The sequence below is a fragment of the Lepus europaeus genome, chromosome 13 (assembly GCF_033115175.1).
Source record: "Lepus europaeus isolate LE1 chromosome 13, mLepTim1.pri, whole genome shotgun sequence".
NCBI classification, from domain to species: Eukaryota; Metazoa; Chordata; class Mammalia; order Lagomorpha; family Leporidae; genus Lepus; species Lepus europaeus.
The window spans coordinates 28,354,000-28,378,185 of NC_084839.1; the positions used below are offsets into that span (position 1 = coordinate 28,354,000).

Below are 24,186 nucleotides of genomic sequence, written 5' to 3' on the forward strand. Positions count from 1 at the left end.
ATATCAGACTCTTTATTAGCTAAGTGCTAACAAAAGAAAATTAACAGGGGCCAGCATTGTGGTGTAGCGGGTAATGCAGCTGCCTGCAATGCAAGCAACCTATGTGGGCACTGTTCAGGTCCTGGCTGCTCCATTTCCAATCCAGCTCCCTGCTAAAGGCCTGGGAAAAGCCGCAGAATATGGTCCAAGCATTCAGGTACCTGCCACCCATGTGGGAGACTGGGATGAAGCTCCTAGATTTTTGGCCTTGCCCAGCACTGGCCATTGAAGCCACATAGAGAGTGAACTAGTATATGGAAGACCTCTCTGTCTCTCCCTCTCTCTGTAACTCTGCATTTCAAATAAATAAATAAATGTTTAAAAAAGAAAGAAAATTGCTTCTTTTGACAGACTGCTGTATCTGTAAATATCAAGGTCATGGGAATATTTTGGAAAGAAATGAGTAACAGGAATAAGGGACCAAGTAATGTTCCCTCCCTTCAGTTGCAAAATATTGTGTCTTTAGGCCGGCGCTGCAGCTCAATAGGCTAATCCTCCGCCTGCGGCACCAGCACACCAGTGCCGGTTGGGGCGCCGGATTCTGTCCCGGTTGCCCCTCTTCCAGTCCAGTTCTCTGCTGTGGCCCGGGAGTGCAGTGGAGGATGGCCCAAGTCCTTGGGTCCTGCACCTGCATGGGAGAACAGGAGAAAGCACCTGGCTCCTGGCTTCGGATCAGTATGGTGCGACAGCTGCAGCGCACCGGCCGCAGCGGCCATTGCGGGGTGAACCAACGGAAGAAAGGAAGACCTTTCTCTTTCTCTCTCTCTCTCACTTAACACTCTGTTAAAAAAAAAAAAAAAAAAAAAGATAAGATAAGATATTGTGTCTTTAAAGAAATGGGGGTCGGCACTGCAGGTAAAGCTGCTGCCTTCAGTGGCAGCATCCATATGGGCGCAAGTTCAAGTCCCAGCTGCCCCACTTCCGATCCAGCTCTATTCTATGGCCTGGGAAAACAGGAAAAGACAACCCAATTCCTTGGGCACCTGCACCCACATGAGAGACCTAGAAGAAGCTCCTGGCTCCTGGCTTTGGCCTGGCCAAGGCCTGGCCTTGCGGCCATTTAGGGGAGTGAACCAGCAGATCAAAGACCTCTCTCCCTCTGCCTCTCTCTCTCTCTGTAACTCTGACTTTCAAATAAATAAATAAAGCTTTAAAAATATATATATACGGCCAGCGCCATGGCTCAATAGGCTAATCCTCCACTTTCTGGCACCAGCACACAGGGTTCTAGTTTCAGTCAGGTCACCGGATTCTGTCCCGGTTGCCCCTCTTCCAGGCCAGTTCTCTGCTGTGGCCCGGGAGAACAGTGGAGAATGGCCCAAGTCCTTGGGCCCTGCACCCGCAAGGGAGACCAGGAGAAGTACCTGGCTCCTGACATCGGATCAGTACAATGTGCTGGCCGCAGCGCGCCGGCCACGGCAGCCATTGGAGGATGAACCAACGGCAAAGAAGACCTTTCTCTCTGTCTCTCTCTCACTGTCCACTCTGCCTGTCAAAAAAAATTTAAAAAAAAAAACTATATATATATATATATATATACTTTTTATAAGCCAAATCTACTTTTTTTTTATTTATGAGGTTTTTTCCTTTTTTTTTTTTAACTATTATTTAGTAAATATAATTTTCCAAAGTACAGTTTATGGATTACAATGGCTTTCCCCCGCCCCATAACTTCCCTCCCATATCTGCACTATCACTACAAATGTAAAAGAATTTTTTTTTTTTTTTACAGGCAGAGTGGACAGTGAGAGAGAGAGAGACAGAGAGAAAGGTTTTCCTTTACCATTGGTTCACCCTCCAATGGCCACCGCGGCCAGCGCGCTGCGGCCGGCGCACTGTGCTGATCCGATGGCAGGAGCCAGGTGCTTCTCCTGGTCGCCCATGGGGTGCAGGGCCGAAGCACTTGGGCCATCCTCCACTGCACTCCCTGGCCATAGCAGAGAGCTGGCCTGGAAGAGGGGCAACCGGGACAGAATCCGGCACCCCGACCGGGACTAGAACCCAGTGTGCCGGCGCCGCAAGGTGGAGGAGTAGCCTGTTGAGCCACTGCGCCGGCCCTAAGAAATTTTTTTTTTTTTTTTTTTTTTTGACAGGCAGAGTGGACAGTGAGAGAGAGAGAGAGACAGAGAGAAAGGTCTTCCTTTTGCCGTTGATTCACCCTCCAATGGCCGCCGCGGTAGCGCGCTGCGGCCGGCGCACCGCGCTGTTCCGATGGCAGGAGCCAGGTGCTTCTCCTGGTCTCCCATGGGGTGCAGAGCCCAAACACTTGGGCCATCCTCCACTGCACTCCCTGGCCACAGCAGAGAGCTGGCCTGGAAGAGGGGCAACCGGGACAGGATCGGTGCCCCGACCGGGACTAGAACCCGGTGTGCCGGCGCCGCAAGGCGGAGGTTTAGCCTGTTGAGCCACGGCGCCGGCCAGAAATTTTTAATATGGGAAAAATAGGGAGGGAGGAATCATTAGGCATACTCTTAGTAAGAAATGTACTTACCATGTAACAACTCCAGAGAACTCACATTTCTGGAGTTACCATGGTGATTATAGTCTATGTACCCAAAATGTAAACTGCCTTTCTATCTACAATTTCATAAACATTTTTTCAACTACTTACTCCAGATAATGAAAAGTAACTCAATTTTTTAAGGAAGTAGAGATTTTAACTAAAGAATAAAATGTCATGTGATCCCAAGAAAGATTACTTTTAGTTCTGTTTTTCTGTCCTTTGTTGAAATATATGAATCAAATCAAGTAATAACTTATACAAAAGTACACTGTGAGTTTTAAATCGGTGCGTGTATGTGTGTGTGTCTCTAATTAATTTGGAGAAAAAATATCCACAACCCGTAAGATGGCTTCTAAAGTCTGAAATAAACTGGTCCCTTCTTTGTTACTCTGTCCCCTGGTTTTTTTTTTTTTTTTAAATATTTATTTCTTTATTTGAAAGTCAGAGTTACAACGAGAGAGAAGGAAAGGCAGAAAGAGAGAGAGGTCTTCCATCTGCTTGTTCACTCCCCAACTGGCCACAACATCCGGAGCCTGGCCAATCCAAAGCCAAGAGCCAGGAGCTTCTTCAGGGTCTCCCACGTGGGTGCAGGGGCCCAAGGACTTTGGTCATCTTCCACTGTTTTCCTGAGCCATAGCAGAGAGATGGATTGAAAGTTGAGCAACCAGTGCCCATGGGATGTAACCGATACACCACAGCACTAGTCCCTGACCCCTCTTGATCATTAACATTTTTTATGTATATATCTTCCCTAAGAATGCCAAATGTCTCTGCCTACATCCAAGTTTTCACACATGCCTTACAAAGCAGGTCTTCGGGCACTAGTGCTGTAGCATAGCAGGTAAAGCCACAGCCTGCAGCACTGGCATCCCATATTGTGGGCTGATTCAAGACCTAGCTGCTCCACTTCTGATCCAATGCTCTGCTATGAGTAGCAGATGGCCCAAGTGCTTGGGTATTAAGTATTAAGTAGAACAAAAAAATACTAAAAAGAATAAAATAGTAAGCTGTTCCTTGACAGTCAGGACAAGAGCTGATCAAGTCACTTTTTCTCATGGTGTCCATTTCACTTCTACAGGTTTCCTTTTAGGTGCTCAGTTATTTGTAACAGATCAGAGAGTACATATGATATTTGTCCCTTTGGGAGTGGCTTATTTCATTCAGCATGTTTTCCAGATTCCTCCATTTTGTTACAAATGACTGGATTTCATTGTTTTTTACTGCTGTATAGTATTCTATAGAGCACATATCCCATAATTTCTTTATCTAGTCTTCTGTTGATGGCCATTTAGGTTGATTCCATGTCTTAGCTATACTGAATTGAGCTGCAATAAACAATAAGATGCAGACAGCTCTTTTATTTGCCAATTTAATTTCCTTTGGGTAAATTCCAAGGAGTGGGATGGCTGGGTCATATGGTAGGGTTACATTCAGGTTTCTGAGGAATCTCCAAACTGTCTTCCATAGTGGCTTTACCAGTTTGCATTCCCACCAACAGTGGATTAGTGTGCCTTTTTCCCCCACATCCTCACCAGCATTTGTTGTTAGCTGATTTCTGTATGTAAGCCATTCTAACCGGATTTAGGTGAAACCTCCTTGTGGTTTCAACTGGCATTTCCCTGATGGCTAGTGATCCTGAACATTTTTTCATGTGTCTGCTGGCCGACTGGATTTCCTCTTTTGAAAAATGTCTATTTAGATCCTTGGCCCATCTCTTAAGGGGGTTGTTTGTTTTGTTGTTGTGGCGTTTTTGATCTCTTTGTAGATTCTGGTTAGTAATCCTTTGGCAGTTGCATAATTTGCAAACATTTTTTCCCAATTTGTTGGTTGCCTCTTCACTTTCCTGTCTGTTTCTTTTGCAGTACAGAAACTTCTCAATTTGATGCAATCCCAATTGTTAATTTTGGCTTTGACTGCCTGTGCCTCTGGGGTCTCTTCCAAGAAATCTTTGCCTATGCCTATTTCTTGCAGGTTTTCTCCGATGTTCTCTAATAACTTGAGGGTGTCAGGTCATACATTTAGATCTTTAATCCCTGTTGAGTGGATTTTTGTGTAAGGTCTAAGGAAGGGGTCTTGCTTCATGCTTCTGCATGTGGAAAGCCAGTTTTCCCAGCACCATTTGTTGAATAGACTGTCCTTGCTCCAGGAATTAGTTTTAGATACTTGATCAAATATAAGTTGGCTGTAGAGGTTTGGATTGACTTCTGGTGTTTCTATTCTGTCCCACTGGTCTATCCATCTGTTTCTGTACCACTACCATGTTCTTTTGATTACAACTGCCCTGTAGTATGTCTTGAAATCTGGTATTGTGATGCCTCCAGCTTTGTTTTTGTTGTACAAGATTGTTTTAGCTATCTGAGGTCTCCTGTGCCTCCATAAGTATTTCAGCATCATTTTTTCCAGATCTGATAAGAATATCTTTGGTATTTTGATAGGTATCACGTTGAATCTATAAATTGCTTTTGGGAGAATGGATATTTTGATGATATTGAATCTTCCAATCCATGAGCATGGAAGAGTTTTCCATTTGTTGGTATCCTCTTCTATTTCTTTCTTTAAGGTTTTATACTTTTCATCATAGAGATCTTTAACGTCCTTGGTTAAGCTTATTCCAAGGTATTTGATTGTTTTTGTAGCTATTGTGAATGGGATTGATCTTAGAAGTTCTTTCTCAGCCATGGCATTGCCTGTGTATACAAAGGCTGTTGATTTTTGTGCATTGATTTTATATCCTGCTACTTTGCCAAACTCTTCTGAGTTCCAATAGTCTCTGAGTAGAGTTCTTTGGGTCCCCTAAATAAAGAATCACATCATCTGCAAAGAGGGATAGTTTGACTTCTTCCTTCCCAATTTGTATCCCTTTAATTTCTTTTTCTTGCCTAATGGCTCTGGCTAAAACTTCCAGGAATATATTGAATAACAATGGTGAGAGTGGGCATCCCTGTCTGGTACCAGATCTCAGTGGAAAAGCTTCCAACTTTTTCCCACTCAACAGGATGCTGGCCATGCATTTTTCATGAATTGCTTTGATTGTATTGAGGAATGTTCTTTTTATACCCAATTTGCTTAGAGTTTTCATCATGAAAGGGTGCTGTATTTTATCGAATGCTTTCTCTCCATCTATTGAGATAACCATATGGTTTTTCTTCTGGAGTTTGTTAATGTGGTGTATCACATTGATTGATTTGTGAACAGTGAACCACCCCTGCATACCAGGGATAAATCCCACTTGGTCAGGGTGGATGATCTTTCTGATGTGTTGTTGCATTCTATTGGCCAGAATTTTATTGAGTATTTTTGTGTCTATGTTCATCAGGGAAACTGGTCTGTAGTTCTCTTTCTCTGCTGCATCTTTCAGGTTTAGGAATTAAGGTGATGTTGGCTTCATAGAATCCATCCGGTCCTGGGCTTTTCTTTGTTGGGAAGGCCTTTACTACTGATTCAATTTCTGTTTCAGTTATGGGTCTGTTTAGGTTTTCTATGTCTTCATGGTTCAATGTAGGTAGGTTGTATGTGTCCAGGAATCTATCCATTTCTGATAGATTTCCCTGTTTGCTGGCATACAGCTCTTTGTAGTAATTTCTGGTGACTCTGTATTTCTGTGGTGTCTGTTGTTACATTCCCTTTTTCATCTCTGATTTTATTGATTTGGGTCTTTTCTCTCATTTTTTTAGTTAGTTGGGCCAATGATGTGTCAATTTTGTTTATTTTTTCAAAAAACCAGCTCTTCGTTTTGCTGATCTTTTGTTTTTTTTTTTTTTTTTCATTCAATCCTGTTGATTTCTTCTCTAACTTTAACTATTTCTCTTCTCCTACTAGTTTTGGGTTTGGTTTGCTGTATTTTTTCTAGATCTTTCAGATGCATTGAAAGCTCATCCACTTGGTGCCTTTCCAGTTTCTTGATGTAGGCACCTATTGCTATAAACTTTCCTCTTAACATTGTTTTTCCTGTATCCCATAAGTTTTGATATGTTGTGTTGTTATCTTTATTTGCTATGAAAGGTCTTTATTTCACTTTCATTCACAAATGAGAGCTTTGCAGGATGTAATATTCTGGGGTGGCAGTTTTTTTCTCTTAGGACTTGGGCTATATCTTGCCATTCCCTCCTAGCCTGTAGGGTTTCTGATGAGAAGTCTGCTGTGAGTCTAATTGGAGATCCTCTGAGAGTAATCTGACGTTTCTCTCTTGTACACTTTAGAATCTTTCCTTTTTTGTTTCACTGTAGTGAGTTTGATTACAATGTGTTGTGGCAAGGATCTTTTCTGGTCATGTCTTGGGAGTCCAGTGTGCTTCCTGTACTTGAAGGTCTGTCTCTTTCTCCAAACCCAGTAAGTTTTCTGGTAGAATCTCACTAAAAAAGCATTCTGATACATTCTCTCTCTCCATGCCTTCATGAACTCTTAGTACCTGAATGTTGGGTTTTTTAATAGTATCCTATAGATTCCCAACAATATTTTTCAGATTTCTAATTTCCTCTTCTTGTCTTTGGTTTGGTATACTTTCTTATGCTCTGTCTTCTTTCTAAGTCTGATATTCTCTCTTCTGCCTCACTAATACTGTTTTTAGGCTCTCAACTGCATTTTTATTTGTTCTACTGAATTCTTCATATCATTTTAATTTCTCTTCAATATCTCAATTTCATGCTCTATTGAATTCTTTATTTCATTTTGATTCCTCCTTAAGATTTCATTTGCACGAGAGAGATTTTCTTTCATGTCCTGCATGGATTTCAGCAGTACGTGCATTTGTTTTTGATTACTTCTAAGTATTCTTATCATCAATTTTTTGAGTTCCCTTTCTTGCATTTCTTCTATCTCATCTTCATAATCTTCTGTTGAATGCCAAGTTCTTCTTGTTTTAATTTTTATATTTTTGACAGGTAGAGTTATAGACAGTGAGAGAGACAGAAAGAAAGGTCTTCCTTCCATTGGTTCACCCCCTAAATGGCCACTATGGCCGGCACTGCACCAGCCCAAAGCCAGGAGCCAGATGCTTCTTCCTGGTCTCCCATGCAGGTGCAGGGGCCCAAGCACTTGGGCCATCCTCCACTGCCTTCCCAGGCCACAGCAGAGAGCGGGACTGGAAGAGGAGCAACCGGGACTAGAACCCGGCACCAATATGGGATGTTGGCGCTGCAGGCGAAGGATTAGCCAAGTGAGCCATGGTGCCAGCTCCAAGTGCCATGTTCTTTTGGGAACTTCATGTTGTCTTCCATATTCTTCTTTCTTGGGTTGTTGCATTTGTTGTTCGGCACTTGTGGAGATACTCATCATCTACACCCACCCCCCCACCCACTCCCCCGTAGATAAGTGGACTGCTTTCAGTGAATCTCTAAAGGCTTGTGGTGGGTGTGGCCAGAGAACTCTGTTCAGTTCTTCAGGGTTAAGGACACGCCTAAGGTGACACACCCAGGTTTGGGGACATATATCTTCTCTCTCCTTTTTTTTTTTTTTTAAATCAGAAGGGAAGTAAATCCACTCAGCAGAGCTCTTCTCCTGGATGTCTATCAGTGCCTGAGCTCTAGCCCCAGTGGGTATAATATTCGTCTGCTCCGTCTCAAAGACCGCACAAAGGATCTGTGCAGTCCTCAGTGTAAGCTCAGATTCCCCTGCAATGTCTCTCACCAGGTAGCCAGGGTCGCCTGAGCCAGATTCCCCTGCAGTGTCTCACTGGGTAGCCAGGGCCGCCCGAGCTTGTGAGTCTCCCACCGAGACTACTAAAAGTCTCGGCCACACCATGAGTTCTCACACCCTCAGTGTTTTGTTTTTTCCCCCAGTCTGGATTCAGAAGCTCCACACAGTTACTAGGTGTTAGTACTCTGCTATTACCAGAGTCAGGTTTCTCCGCTCAGCTGATTGCTCAGCTGATTGCCGGGCGCAGCCCGAGCTGGCACAGCTGTTACGTATGTCCAAAATGGCGCCTGCTCTATTGGCTCGCACGCCTTTGTAAAGTGAGTGGATAGAATCGTGTCCATATGGTCCCTTTCTTCTCTCCTCTAGTTAGGCTGGTGTACTTTCCTCCACGGGGCGCCAAGCCTCGTTCCCTCTAGGCTCTTCCTGCCGCTTTTCCGCCAGTATCTTGGGCTACTGTGGTCTCGTCTCACCTCACTTTCCAGCGCTGGTGCAGAGGCTCTCGGCTGCTGGGGTCTCGAGCCATGGGCACCCAGGCCCTCCACGTAGGTCCACCGTGTTCCTCTAATTACAGAAGAGTTTCCTCTACCGTTTCTTCCCTAACTCTTCGCTGAGACAACACTATCTCCACTTTTATTAAACTATCTTCTCCTGGACTAGATCAGTAAGTGCCCTCCCTATTCCACCATCTTGGAACCAGCCCTCTACCTGCTATATTATAAATATTTTCCAAATTACTACAAAGCCTTCATAACCATTATGTTAAATGATAATTCCACTGAATAAACTGTTATATTTATGTAATGAACTCACTACTCACAATTTGAACTAACTAAACAATAATGCTGCACATTTTACTTTTTACATACTTGGACTTACAGAATTGAAACTCAAACTGAATTTATAAGCCAATAAACACATACATTTCTTGTAAGTCTTAATATGTATTAACAAATTTCATTCCTAAAGTACTAATCTGAAATATACCGTCAATTGACATTTTTTCTTAAACAAAAACTAACTGCACCATACCTAGTTCTATATAAAATAATTACATTATTATTCTTGGATTAATCATTTAAGCTGGTTCTTCACTGCTGTTTTTCTTTACATTTATTCATTAGAACAGTAAAGCATTATTCCTATTCTTTTATTAATCATACTTACTTTTTATTTAATTTTAAATAGCATTGTTATTAGATTTTTGGTTTTGTAATATTATTTGTCATTTTCCTACAAATATTCTTCCTGTTCTTTTCCTTGATTTGTTTGGATACATTATGACATACAAGTTATTTTAAATGTAATTTAATCTTTCTAATTATAATTTGCCACTTTATAATCTCTCTAACAATGTCTCCTAAGCATCTAGATAAATTACGTTCTAAATTAGCTTTCACTTGAAATTTTTCTCCAGTTAATTTGGTATCTTTATCTGTTATTTACTTTGACGTATGGTATTAATAGTGACTCTAAAACAATTTCTTTTTCCAAATTGGCAGCCTTCCAACATCAATTGTGACGTACTTTTTTACCTGTTATTTGTAAAGCCTTTTTAAAATTATATTCATTCCTATCACTTTGAAGATCTGAGAAGTGACATGACATTATTTACATTTTACAAGATAACCCTGTTTGACATGTAGAAAATAGATTATGTGGCAGGTAAGAAAAGAAAGTGATGGTATAGAATTTAACCTCTGCTAGGCTCTCATTTGCTCTCTCTGCTTCACATAGTTCACAAAAAGATGTCCTTTCCATATTCTCAAAGGTTTCTAAAGGGGGCTGGCACTGTGACATAGCAGGTAGGGTACATGTTCGAGTCCTGGCTACTCCACTTCCAGTCAAGCTCCCTGCTAATGTCCCTGGGAAGGCCTCAGAGGATAGCCCAAATACTCGAGCCCCTGAACCCACGTGCGAGACCCAGAAGAGGTTCCTGGCTCTTCGTTTTCTGATTGGCCCAGCTCTGGATGTTGTGGCCATTAGGGACTAACCAGCAGATGGAAGATGTCTCTCTCTGTCTCTCCTTCTCTCTTTGTCTGTAACGCTGGCTTTCACACAAACAAATACATCTTTAAAAAACAAAAGTCTCTAAAACACTGCAACCCTCAGAGTGTGCCACCTTCAAAAGAATTTAACTACAACTGTCACTTAAACTCTTAAATTTATTCAGAATTCAGCTTTTATTTGACTCTACTTAACAATCCTATCACATCATTTACCTCTCTTTGGTCTTCTCTTTTTCTTCCTTTTCCTTCCAGTCTCATTTTCCATCTACCAATTTAACACCTGCTTTCCACTCCTACCAACATGGATTCTCTACTCCTCTGTATATCCCTAAACAAAATTTACTTCTGGGGAATCCCATTACCACAAATCATCATTAATTGAAATTCCATCAAATGGAAAAAGGTTTGAAAATGCTATAGCAGGCTTATAAACCCAGATAAAATGAAAGAAGCCTTCAAAAATCTTTTCAATTGTCTATTTGTTCTTATTTCTGAAGTTAGTTAAGATTGTATGTTAAATATGCATTAAAAGTATTTGTTAAAGATATTCCTCAAATCAGCATAAAAGAGGCAAGGTTAACCAAAACTTCATCTATTATTCATTACTAAAAACTTGCTAAAATTTTTTTCAACAAAACTATGATACAATATGCAGAGAACACCACCTAAAAATAAAAGAGGGTTACTTTAAGTCCATGGCAGCTGTGAGTTACTTCTGGTGAATGACTTCATTACAGCTCTACTAGAACAGGTTTACTTAATAATCAACACTTGACAGAATTAACATGATCAATCATTTAACTTATTCAGCTCCTACATCTGGAACTAGACTGCAACATGGTATTGACTAATACGCAGTAAATTAACAACTAATGGTCAGCAAACTAGTTTTAGTGGCTATTTCCAGCAGAAGCTTTTTGAAAGTTGACAAATTTTCTATTTCAGAGAGTAGTACACTACTTAACCCAGTTTCAACTTCTCAGAACATTTTTCTTAAAATTTCACAACTGTCATTGAATGAAAGTTAACAAACTTCAAACATGGTATTAAATTCAGCCAGATTTTAAAATATTTCAAGTATCTCATTCCGTCATTGAAAATTACTTTCTTTTAGTGATCACAATTTAACAAGTATCAAAGATTTTAAATTATACACTTTATCTAACTATTTCCTACTTACGTTATAGATGGATCCACTTGTTTGTAAGCATGGGCAGCACAAGACCCACAGTACGTATATCCTGCATGGCTACAAAACAAAACATTTTCACTTCATCATAACCAAAATCAAGATATTCTGAAAAAACAAACTTTGAAAGAAATAAAACTATAGCAAACATAAAAGAACTAAATGCATAGATTAAAATGTAATGCAGCTAATGATGCAACCTCTTGTACACAAAAGGGAACATAAAATTGTTCTATAGTGTGTTCCAACTCCAAATTTTAAAAATATTTTGTAACATTTTTTGGTCTGGAGAACAACTAAGTTTTGCTTACTTACAGTTATTAACATAACACATAAAGGTATGTGTCATGTATTTTAAGTTACCTTATAAAGTTTTTCATACTTTTCCTCATTAGCATTAGTAGACTACAGTAGAACAACATCAAGACCAAGAGGAAGTCAAAGGAAACCAAAACAAATACCATTCGACCAACAATACATTTCCCTCTGTGCGCCTGGTAGTACAGGGACTGACCTGGCCTCCAGGCCCAGTGTTACTCTCATTTCCTCACCATACCACTAGTCCTTTCCATTGTCTGGGCTCAGCATGCAGTTAGTTTTAACACTGATGCAATGACTTTGCTTCCTGAACTCATTTTTTTTTTCTTGGCTCATTCTAGCTACATGAATCTAGTGTTGTTTTCCACAGTGCTTGCTTAATTACTTAATAATATGTGGCCAGTGGTACACCGGTTAATGTTTCAACAACTGCTCTGCAGGTAAAACGAATATGAGGGGGTGTGTGTATGTGTATGTGTACACATAAGCTCATAATAAAATTTTACTGATATAGAAAGATGTATGCTGATTTATAAAAAATGGTAAAATATTCAGTATTCATCATTGCAAATTCCATATAACCAACTGTCACTTCTGAGAGAATCTATTTTTGCTCTACATATATAGCCAAATATGATGGTTACAGCAACAACAGAAAAAGATCAGCCAATCCCACTCTTAATTATTTACTTGAAATTCTGAAATCAGTATGTTACAGATGTAAATACCCTTGTGTTCACTGAATGACTATTCACAATAGCCAAGTTATGACCTCGAGCTAAGTGTCCATGAACAGATATATATATATATATGTGTTCATACACACAATGGAATAGTATCCCTTAAAAAAAGGAAGACATTCTGTCTTTTCCAGCAACAGAGATGGAATTAGAGAACATTATACTGAGTGAAAGAGGCCAAACACAGAAAGAAAAATATTGCATGTTCTCACTTATATGTAGAATCCCAAACACTGAAGTCACGGAAGTAGAAAGTAGAAGCATGGTTAAGAGGCCAGGGGATGGGAGGAATAGAGAGGTGATAATCAAAGGGTGTAAGCCCCAGTTAGCGCCAAGAAGTAAGTCTGACAGGATTTTCAGTCTGGGTGACTGTGTATGTGTGTGCAGATCTGCTGCACAGCATGGGAACTAGAGCTAATACTTGAACAGCATACATTTCAATCTCACTAGAAAGGTGGATTCTGAATAGTCTCGCAATGGAAGATGTAGAATGTCTGCAGACACAGGTGGACTAACTGGCCTAATTTCACACTACACCCCAAAATACTAACCTCACCTCCTACTCTCCTAAATACAAGTAGGTACAACTATATTTTGTCAATATATAACAAAAAATAATTTTTAAAAGTGACACAATCAAGACATATGCCTGAACTTCACCCCTTCATCAATGAATGTAACGGCTGTTCTTTGCTGATTAGATAAGATTTTACACATTTTACAGAGTATTTTCTCACCTTCTTGTGTGATTGACAATGTAAAGACTACAAAAATACTCAGTTCAATTTGTATTATTAATGTTTTCTCATTACCTTCTTAAGACAAAGAACAGGAAAGGAAACAGGCAAACCAAAGAAAAGAAGAGGAAATTAGAAATCTAAAAAATATTGTTGGGAATCTACAGGATACTATTAAAAAAAACCAACATTCGGGTTCTAGGAGTTCCTGAAGGCATGGAGAGAGAGAAAGGATTAGAAGGCCTTTTTAGTGAGACACTTGCAGAGAACTTTCCTGGTCTGGAGAAGGACAGAGACATCCTAGAACAGGAAGCTCATAGAACCCCTAATAAACATGACCAAAAGAGATCCTCACCACGACATGTTGTAATCAAACTCACTACAGTGAAACATAAAGATTCTAAAATGTGCAAGAGAGAAACGTCAGATTACTCTCAGAGGATCTCCAATTAGACTCACAGCTGACTTCTCATCAGAAACCCTACAAGCTAGGAAGGAATGGCGAGACATAGCCCAGGTACTAAGAAAAACTGCCAGCCCAGAATATTACATCCTGCAAAGCTCTCATTTGTGAATGAAGGTGAAACAAAGACTTTTCATAGCAAACAGAAATTGAGAGAATTTGTTGCCACTCGTCCAGCCCTGCAAAAGATGCTTAAAGATGTGTTACACATAGAAACACAGAAACATGGTCATCAATGTGAAAGGTAAAGGAAGGAAACCTCACAGTAAAAGATCACAGGAAGCTCAATTTCTCTTTGACGTAGAATTAAACTCTGATTCTCTGTTAAAGCAATGTGTTACAATAATCTATTATGTTCTCTTGATGTCTGTTAAATTCTCTAGTTGTTCAAAACAGCTGAATTTTTATTAAGAGCTATGGGTTATTTAAATATGTGCTTATTTTCAAAGATTTGAATAATCACCTTGTAACAATGATCAAATTTGGTCTATATTATGTCATGATTTTAAGAAATATTTCAACCAGATATTTTGGATTTTGAGCCTTCTTGGCATTCTTGACAGGCATTCAAAAAGTCAAAGTTTCAAACAATCTGGACTCTAAAATTTCCAGTAAATCCTGAACTTTGGTTTTTCCAGTTTGGGCCCAACTGAAAAAATTGAAGGACCTATGTCTCTCATCTTACAGAGATACCAACTAATCAGGCTATTTGGATTATATTAGAAGTACTGTCAAGATGTGACGTGGTACTAAATTTTAAGTTTCTATAATGGAAAATGCTATTAATACAAATGTTTGAGAATTAAAAAGTCTAATGATCTTGTGTTACTAGACATGATAGTTATCTTAATGAGAAAGCCCCAGAGGCCTAAAGGGTTAAATACTTGTAAAATCCTACAGGTGCTTTCAAAAATACTGTGAAGTAAGCAAGTACCTCTTGTGGGCTGATGAGTTTATAATTTTAAACCTGGCAACTTAAAGTCTTTTGTCATCCACAGTTATATATGATGTGCTGCTCATAAAACTAAAGCGTTGTTGGTTCTGTGTTTAGCTGTCCTCCTATAGGTTCCTATGGACTTTTTCCAGCCACTTCTATTGTATTCAGTACTTTGGGATGGATCTGTAAACAGATGAAGCCAATAATGTATTAACAGTGCCAACTGAGAGAAAGTATGGTTAACTGAGGTTACTAAAAACAAAAAGCAATTCGAATCAATTGGCAATTTACAAAAAGAGTTAAAGATTTTAAAAGCTATTATTAAAATTGCTATATTGGTCTATTATGTTATATGTGTGTACATATTGTATGTCCACATGGGAAAATTTTATTAGGAATTTTATTTTAATTGGCTTACAGATAAGATTGTCCATAAATTTAAGCTGCTAAAATTAATCAAAGATACATTTTAATTCGAGTGACCTGAATCTCTGTATCATATGTTTTATACTTGTTGGTAGAAAGAAACTAAAAACATTTTATATGTTTGTGCTTAAGTTTACTGGTTAAACAAACTACACCATGTTAGATATTTAAGAGGTGTTTCCAAATACATGATTCTTAAAATTTATAGAAGGCATTGGACCTTCTGATAAATGTTTTCTTAAGTTGTTAACTAATGGTTGAAACTGTTTGCTAAGTATTCATGTGATACTGCTACTGTCAGCAAGCGATCTAGGACTTGCTCCCTCATTTCTCTATTCTAAGCCCAATTTGTTCTTTCATTTCTCTATTCTCTTCAAGGTAGGAAACCAATTCTATTATGAAGGAATCTGTAGGACGCACAATTTAATCTTTAGACCTTATAAAAGAGATGGCTAACATTTTTCTGTAATAGCATAGCCAAAATAATAGCTTAAATTATAATCTCATAGCTAGATTTACTTCGCCATCAGCGAAGTAAACAGTAAATAGAAAAAACCTCCCTTTCAGACCAAAGGGAAACAAAATTTTTAAGTGAGAATATAATTTTCCTCATGGGCATTGTCTACCTTAGAAAAACTACTACAGAACATGCCTGTGACTATAGACTTGTAGTTCAGGCCACCGAAGATTAGAGATGGGACTTGGGCATTCCCTTGACTTGCATCCTCTGGTCTGCTTTAACACAAACCAGGAGGAAAAGAAAGCTAGGCATCAGAAGCAATGGGTGGCAGGCCTATTAATGGCTGATCTGGACAGTGATCTGCCCTCAAGGAGACCCAACAGGCCAGTCCACTGCAGTGGCTTTCAATGTGGTAAGCCTGGGCTTCAGCAGAAGTCAACTTGTGAAGAGCCCTGGCAGCTCTGCCAAGAGTTGGATCACTGGAAATGGACCTGCCCTGGAGTCGAAGGATGTCCAGGTCAGAGCCACAGATCTTACTGGCTCTAAGCTGAAAAGCCCTTCACTCAGCCCAACTTCCAAAATGACCACTGCAGCTGAGGGGACGGCCAAGTAGGGTCAGCAACATTGCAGGCAGAACTGTAAATTTCTTGTTAGAGATGCCACCTGCCTTTACCTGGCCAGCTCTCCTCCCAGGCCAGCTAAGTAATGAAAGTCAACAGAGTGCCTTCCCCTAGGAGGTTCACACCTCCCTTAGGATGTACCCCATGCGAAGAGATAGATAGGTCTGGGCCTCTTAACTTACAAGGCCTAAACCCCAACAGATTATTATCAAGCCCCTTCTGTCAGGTTCTATTTGCCTCTCAATCAGAAAACTTAATTGTAGCTTAGACAGCACCTTTCTTAGCTCCTCTAATAATGACTCTGTCCGTTGTTCTAGACCCTGTCTAGCGCACTTGGGCCTCATTCCTTTGTAATCATAACCTCTGCTCTACCTCCAATGGCTTTATTCCCAACCTGTGTGTACTGATGGTCCTCTTCCCCACTTAGGATCATTGGTTACTATCCTCACCCTGTCTTTTATGACCTTGTCTAAATATGATCAGAGTCGGCGAACTTGGAAGGCTTCCATAGCCTTGGCAACTCATGACAAGAGCCTAGGGTGGTTACTGGCGCCATAAACTAGAGTGTCAATTTGTTGGGTCAATAGCAGGAGTCACTGTGCACTTGCTCCTCATGTGGGATCTCTGTTCTTAATGTGCTGTACATTGTGATTTAATGCTATAACTAGTACTCAAACAGTATGTTTCACTTTGTGTTTCTATGTGGGTACAAACTGTTGAAATCTTTACTTAATATATACTAAATTGATCTTCTGTATCTAAAGAGAATTGAAAATGAATCTTGATGTGAATGGAAGGGGTGAAGGAGCGGGAGAGGGGAGGGTTGCGGGTGGGAGGGAAGTTATGGGAGGGGGAAGCCATTGTAATCCATAAGCTGTACATTGGAAATTTATATTCATTAAATAAAAGTTTTAAAAAAAAATAAGTCCATTTAAACTAAGACAAAACAGTTATAAGGACAGAAGGAGAATCTTAACTTGCAAAGATGTTAACTTGGATAGAAAATACACTACAGAGTAATTCCAAAATATCGCTGGGGCTGGCATTGTGGTATAGCAGGTAAAGCTATGCCTACAATGCCAGCATCCCATATGAGTACTTGTTCAACTCCCTGCTGCTCTATTTCTGATCTGATGGATCATAATGTGCCTAGAAAGCAGTAGAAGATGGCCCAAGTGCTTGGGATCCGGAACCCATGTGGGAGGCCCCGAAGAAGCTTCTGGCTCCTAGACTTCCATCTAGAAGAGCGCGGGACACTGCAGCCCTTCAGGGAGTGAACCAACAGATGGACAATTTCTCTCTGTGTGCCTCTCCCTCTCTCTCCATAACTCTGCCTTTCAAATAAATCAATCTTAAAAAAAAAATCACTGGGGTCAGCATTGTGGCGTAGCTGGTGAAGCCACCCCCTAAGATGCCAGCATCCCATACAGGCAGTGATTCATGTTCCAACGGCTTCAATTCTGATCCAGCTCCCTGCTAATAGCCTGAGAAAAGCAGGAGAGGATGGTCTAAGTGCTTGGGACACTGCCACCTACGTGGGAGATCTGGATGAAGTTCCTGGCTCTTGGCTTCAGCCTGGCCCAGCCCCAGCCATTGCAGGCAGGTGAACCAGCAGATGAAAGATCTACTTATCTATCTCTCTGTGTCTCTTTCTCCCTTCTTACCCAGAAGTTTCTGTACTACAAAAGAAACATTCAGGAAAGTGAAGAGGCAATTGACAGAATGGGATAAATTATTTGCAAACCATGCAACTGATAAAAGATTAATAACCAGAATATATAAGGAGATCAAGAAATTCCACAACAAAAAAACAAATAAGAATGAAGAAATAAATAGGCAAGAGCCCGACACTGTGATGTAGTAGGTAAAGCTGCCGCCAGCAGTGCTAGCATCCCATATGGGTGCCAGTTCCAGTCCCTGCTGCTCCACTTCTGATCCAGCTCTCTGCTATGGCCTGGGAAAGCAGTAGAGGATGGCCCAAGCCCTTAGGCCCCTGCTCCCACATGGGAGACCCAGAGGATGCTCCTGGCTCCTGCCTTTGGATCAGCACACCACTGGCCACTGTGGCCATCTGGGGAGTGAATCAGCAGACGGAAGACCTCTCTCTCTATCTCTCTCTCTGCCTCTGCCTCTGCCTCTCAAATAAATAAATCTTTAAGAAAAAAAAAAAAAGAAATGAAATCCTGTCATTTGCAACAAAATGGATAAAACTTAAAAACATCATATTTAGTTAAATAAGCCAGTCCCAAAAGGACAAATACCATATGTTCTAACTGACTTGTGATAACTAATAGAGCACCTAAAAGGTAATCTATAGAAATGACATTAACACCTCTAGATGCAATGACTTGGGACAGCCCTTGTTTCGACTGTTGAGGAGCAGTTTTTTGGGTTTTTTTTTTTTGTTTTTTTTTTTGCATACTATTTGTTGAACTCTTAGTGTAGAGTTAACTGTCTATGTATAAAGTTAATTGAAAATAGATCTAAGTAAAAAGTAATAATGGAAATAGGAGAGGGAGGAGGAAGAGGGTTGGGAATGTGAGTGGGAGGGCAGGTACAGGGGAAAGAATCACTATGTTCCTAAAATTGTATTTATGAAATGCATGAAATTTGTATTCCTTAAGTAAAAGGTTTCGGGGCGGTGGGTGGGTTGGGGTAGGGGGAGAAGTGTTCTTGCTGGCGCCATAGCACAGTAGGCTAAACCTCCATCTGAGGAACCAGCATCCCATATGGATGACAGTTTGTGTCCCGGCTGCTCCTCTTCAGATCCAGCTCTCTTCTAATGGCCTGAGAAAGCAGTGGAAGATGTCCCAAGTGCTTGGGCTCCTGCACCCACCTGGGAGATCCAGAAGAAGCTCCTGGCTTGCAGACATCTGGAGAGTAAACCAGCAGATGGAAAACTTCTGGCTCTCCCTCTCACTGTAACTCTACCTCTCAGCTTTTCCATATCACTCTGGTTCCAAACAGGTTTTCACAAAGTCAAATACAAAATTATACTTAAAACCTGTAGTTTTTCATTAGGCTTAAAACCATGCTTTTAAAAACTGATCTTTCTTTTTAACAGGGAGTGCTTTTGCTTCTCCTTTTGCTCCTCCCCAGCAGATGTGTTAACATCAGCAAGTCCAGCTCTTGACTTGCCAAAATCTCTTAGGAAGCAAAGGACTTACAACCAAATGAGGACACAAGGCCACTGTCCATTACTGTTCACTGTTAAATGATGGGCTGGGTCTCAAGAGAAATAGCACAGTGTGAGTATCATTTAAATTCCCATCCCAGGAAACCAATTACTATGTGATACGGACTGGTACTTGTTAATTCTGAGAACTTCAAGGTCATAGGAGAATAAACTCTCAATGCCCAAAATCTACCACATATTCTATGTGAGGCTTTTCCACAAGGACACAGAGAATGATAAAAGAACACTCATCTAGGATTCAACAATGTCAAGTGCTAGTAGTCCTAATTTTACTTAACAGAAGTGAAAATACAAAAAAAGATTGGACCAGATGAAATGAGATCTCCTACAACGAAAAGAAAAGTCTGCTAAGAAATACTGAAGCTTTCTAAAAGGTAAAAACTAAATTACAGAATTCCTCTGAACACATGGAATCAACTTGACTGACAACTGTCCCTCAAGAGTTTGCAGAAGCACCAGCTTCTTCATGGCCTCTCTTTATTTTGCTGTACCTAGCCTTTCATTAACTTCACAGTTAAATGCTCAGTGGCCCTCAGGATTCCTGTTATGATAAAAAAAATAATGATGACACCAAAAATGTCCAACTTAAGACATGTTATTATGCAGAATGTTTTATTTTTATAAGATCTCACAGATATTAATACTATGAGTTAATGAAAGGTGCTAGTTATCAAAGTCAAATAAAACTGTAACCACAATACTGCAATATCTAGATCTTTTTCACTTTCAGAATATATAGATTTTTTAAAAAATTTTTTAAAGATTTATTTTATTTATTTGAAAGACAGTTTACAGAGAAAGGTAGAGACAGAGAGAGAGGTCTTCCATCCACTGGTTCACTCCCCAGATGGCTGCAACGGCCGGAGCTGTGCTGATCTGAAGCCAGGAGCCCCACATGGGTACAGGGGTCCAAGGACTTGGGCCATCTTCTACTACTTTCCCAGGCCATAGCAGAGAGCTGGATCAGAAGAGGAGCAACAGGGACTAGAACTGGCGCCCATATGGGATGCCAGCACTTCAGGTCAGGGCTTTAACCCACTGTGCCACAGTGCTGGCCCCCAGAATATATAGAATTTGAAATGTCACTTACTACTTCAGTATAAGCAAGGATGACAAATTAACTGGGCATTCCCAGTAAGTAACTTCACTACGTAAGTTATGAAGATTGTTGTCTCATGATATTAGTGGTAAAGCACTACAAGTACTACAAGTATGCTTTACTATATACAAACTGAGAGAGACAGACAGACAGGTCTTCCATCCACTGGTACACTCCCCAGGTGGCAGGCGGCAGCTTAACCCACTAAGCTACAGTACTGGCCCCAAAAGTAGAAACTTTAAGCTTTTTAAATGTATGGGATTGCTTGGAGGGTTTCAGTGTTCCATCTATTCAGCCATATTATCATCTAATAACTAAAAATATGATTCTTCTTCCTTCTTCACAGATAAAAATTTGGAATAAAATACTGGCAGTGACTAAACTATATGGATCAAATATAAACTATAATGGATCATATAATAAAGGCTACTGATATGACCATTACTGAAATAGTCTAAGCATTAATTTAAACATTTGAATAGTTATTCAATGTGAGTTGGAAATAATTATTTCTTGGTATGAGTGGATAAATATTAGAGTTAAACTAGTAGCAAAGGCATATGATGTAAAGGTTTTATTGGTGGGCAAATGGGGCCTCTTTACAAACATCTGTAGTGGCTAGGATATAATAAAGGATAACAACAATGAGTGAAATTACAATAGAACAAGTTACTTTTATTTGCAGTTTTAATTTTTTGTTTCCTAAAACCAACATATTACTTATCAACTTTAAAGGTTAAAAAAGCCATATTGTTACACAGAGGCATGAGTTAGCAGTTCCTGAATATTTTTCCTCAGTAAATAAGGAGTTTCAAGCTTCTATGTTTCATTTATCTTATAAATACATAAATAATAAAATAATTTTAGGTTGAATGATAAGAATAGGAGGTACAAAAGTGTTTTCTCATGTAAATATTGAGTTTGTATTATTGATATGTAGACGTCCCTATTATGTTGTGATTATTATGTGAAGGAAATACAAGGCTGAAATTAACATGCTGACTCCTAACATGATAGCAGTGAAGTTAATCATGAAACTGATGATACAACAAGGAGTAACTCCTAATTAGACTGACACTTATAGTATGACTGTTAATCAAACTTAGCTGTATTCATTTTGTTATTAGAGGGAGTACTGTCTGTAGCAGTGGGCTAATAAAATGGTTCAGCTGTGAATTTATTCATACTTTGAGTTTGTGAGATAAAATGATATTGATAATGTGAGGCCATGGGTAATTATTAGGGATGTGGCTCCTTTGAAACTTCATGGTGTTTGAATAAGAATAGCCAAAATTACTAATCCCATATGGCTTACACATGAGTAAGCACTGACTGCTATTAGGTCTGTCTGGCAAAGCAGACAGAGCTTGTTATGCTCTTTCCTCATAGGAACAACTTGAGGAATGGATTCACTATATAGTCTGTTAAGAGGCTGATTCTATAATCTCCCAGTATGGCTCCAAGGACTATGGATCCAACAATGGGAGCTTCGATGTGTACTTCTGACAATCACAGAAAGGGGTATTGTTATTATAAATTATATTCTGCATGCGAACCATAAGAGGCTACTGAATCATTAATTTGCCAGTATCTGCATTTAGTAGGTTATTAAAAATTTTAATGATCCTGTTGAACTTGAGATATAAAGTAATGCTACAAGTAAGAATAATAAAGCAATTAATATGTAAAGAGTGCTGCATTTCTACCTGTTTTCCTCATCAGTTAATAATAACCAGAGATGAGGTCGGTGCTGTGGGACAGTGCGTAAAGCTGCCACCTACAGTGCCAGAATCCCATATGGGCGCTGGTTCAAGACCTAGCTGCTCTGCTTCTGATCAACCTCTCTGGTAATGCACCTGCGGAAGCAGCAGAGGATGGCCCAAGTCCTTGGGCCCCTGTACCTTCACAGGAAACCCTAAGAAGCTCCTGGCTCCTGGCTTCAGATCGGCTCAGCTCTGGCTGTTACAGCCATTTGGGGAGTGAACCAGCAGATGGAAGATCACTCTCTCTGTGACTCTGCCTCTCTGTAACTCTGCCTTTCAAATAAATAAATCTTTAAATAGTAATAATAACCAGAGATGACATTAACATAAAGTACAGAATATAATTACTTCTGATGCTGTGACTGTTATAAATAAAAATATTCATGAAAAATTCAAAGTATTGAAATGGAGATTTTTTTTCAGGTACTTGATTATTTTAAGAGGTGTTGTTAGCTTGCTGTAATTATTTTTTAATTAAATAATTAATTAATTATTTGAATGGCAGAGTTACAGAGAGACACACATAGACAGCGAGCTCTTCCATCCACTGGTTCACTCCCCAAATGGCCACAATGGCCAGAACTGGGCCAATCTGAAGCCAGGAGCCAGAAGCTTCTTTTGGGTCTCCTATGCAGGTGCAGAAGCCTAAGCACTTGGGCCATCCTCTGCTGTTTTCCCAGGCCATTAGCAGGGAGCTGGATCAGAAAGAGTAGCCAGGACTCAAACCAGCACCTATATGGGATGCCAACACTGCAGGTGGTGGCTTTTCTTGCTACTACACCATGGGGCCAGCCCCTGCTGTAATTATTAAAGGGAATAATGAGATTGTTAATATTAGGCCAGAGTTTGACAGTGGATCAGACAAGTTCAAGTTGTTTTCATTAAACTGATTTAAAGACTGGGGCACATGTGCAGTGGGTAAAACTGCACATGGGATGCTCACGTCCAGATCAGACTGCTGGTCTGAGTCTCAGCTTCTTTGCTTCCAATCCATCTTTCTGCTAATACGTCCTGGGAGGCATCAGGTAACGGCTGGGTGCTTGGGCCCCTGCCATGCACATGGGAGACCGAGGTGAAGTACCCAGATCCTTGCTTCTGCCTGGCCCAGCCAGGGTGTTGGAGGCATTTCGGGAGTAAAGCAGCTCATATGCATGATGACATGAATATTGCTAAGTTTACTGACAGTTAAGAAGTTGGTGTGAATGAATGAGTAAATTCATTGAACCAATTAATAATAAGTGAAATTATTATTAAATAGCAAGTTCATACCTTAATATAATACATTATTACTATCTGTTTAAATACAAATTATACTTCTGATCAGAGGCTAATGGTTATTAATTAGGTTACTGGGGATATGAAATACATTATTAGAGAATGAGATAATAAAAACAGGGAGAAATGGGGCCAGCGCTGTGGCACAGTGGGTTAACGCCCTGACCTGAAGCACCGGCATCCCATATGGGTACCGGTTCTAGTCCCAGCTGCTCCACTTCCGATCCAGCTCTCTGCTATGGTCTGGGAAAGCAGAAGAGGATGGCCCAAGTCCTTGGGCCCATGCACCCACATGGGAGACCCAGAAGAAGCTCCTGGCTCCTGGCTTTGGAACGGCGCAGCTCCAGCCATCACGGCCAATTGGAGAGTGAACCACTGGATGGAAGACCTCTCCCTCTCTCTCACTCTCCCTCTGCTACTCCTCTCTCTGTGTAACTCTTTCAAATAAATAAAAATAATTTTTTTTTTTTGACAGGCAGAGTGGACAGTGAGAGAGAGACAGAGAGAAAGGTCTTCCTTTTGCCCTTGGTTCACCCTCCAATGGCCGCCGCGGTAGCGTGCTGCGGCCGGCGCACCACGCTGATCCGATGGCAGGAACCAGGTGCTTCTCCTGGTCTCCCATGGGGTGCAGGGCCCAAGGACTTGGGCCATCCTCCACTGCACTCCCTGGCCACAGCAGAGAGCTGGCCTGGAAGAGGGGCAACCGGGACAGAATCCGGTGCCCCGACCGGGACTAGAACCCGGTGTGCCGGCGCCGCAAGGCGGAGGATTAGCCTAGTGA

General features: G+C 40.5%; 1 protein-coding gene across 2 annotated transcripts in view; it reads right to left on the bottom strand.

Moving 5' to 3' along the window:
• Positions 1-24,186, bottom strand: part of MEMO1 (mediator of cell motility 1) — a 135,724-nt gene that overhangs the window by 52,358 nt on the left and 59,180 nt on the right. For both annotated transcript variants that reach the window (XM_062209214.1, XM_062209213.1), the window contains one exon: positions 11,363-11,431. In XM_062209214.1, coding sequence (XP_062065198.1) covers positions 11,363-11,431 — 69 coding nt within the window. The remainder of the gene's footprint in view (positions 1-11,362; positions 11,432-24,186) is intronic.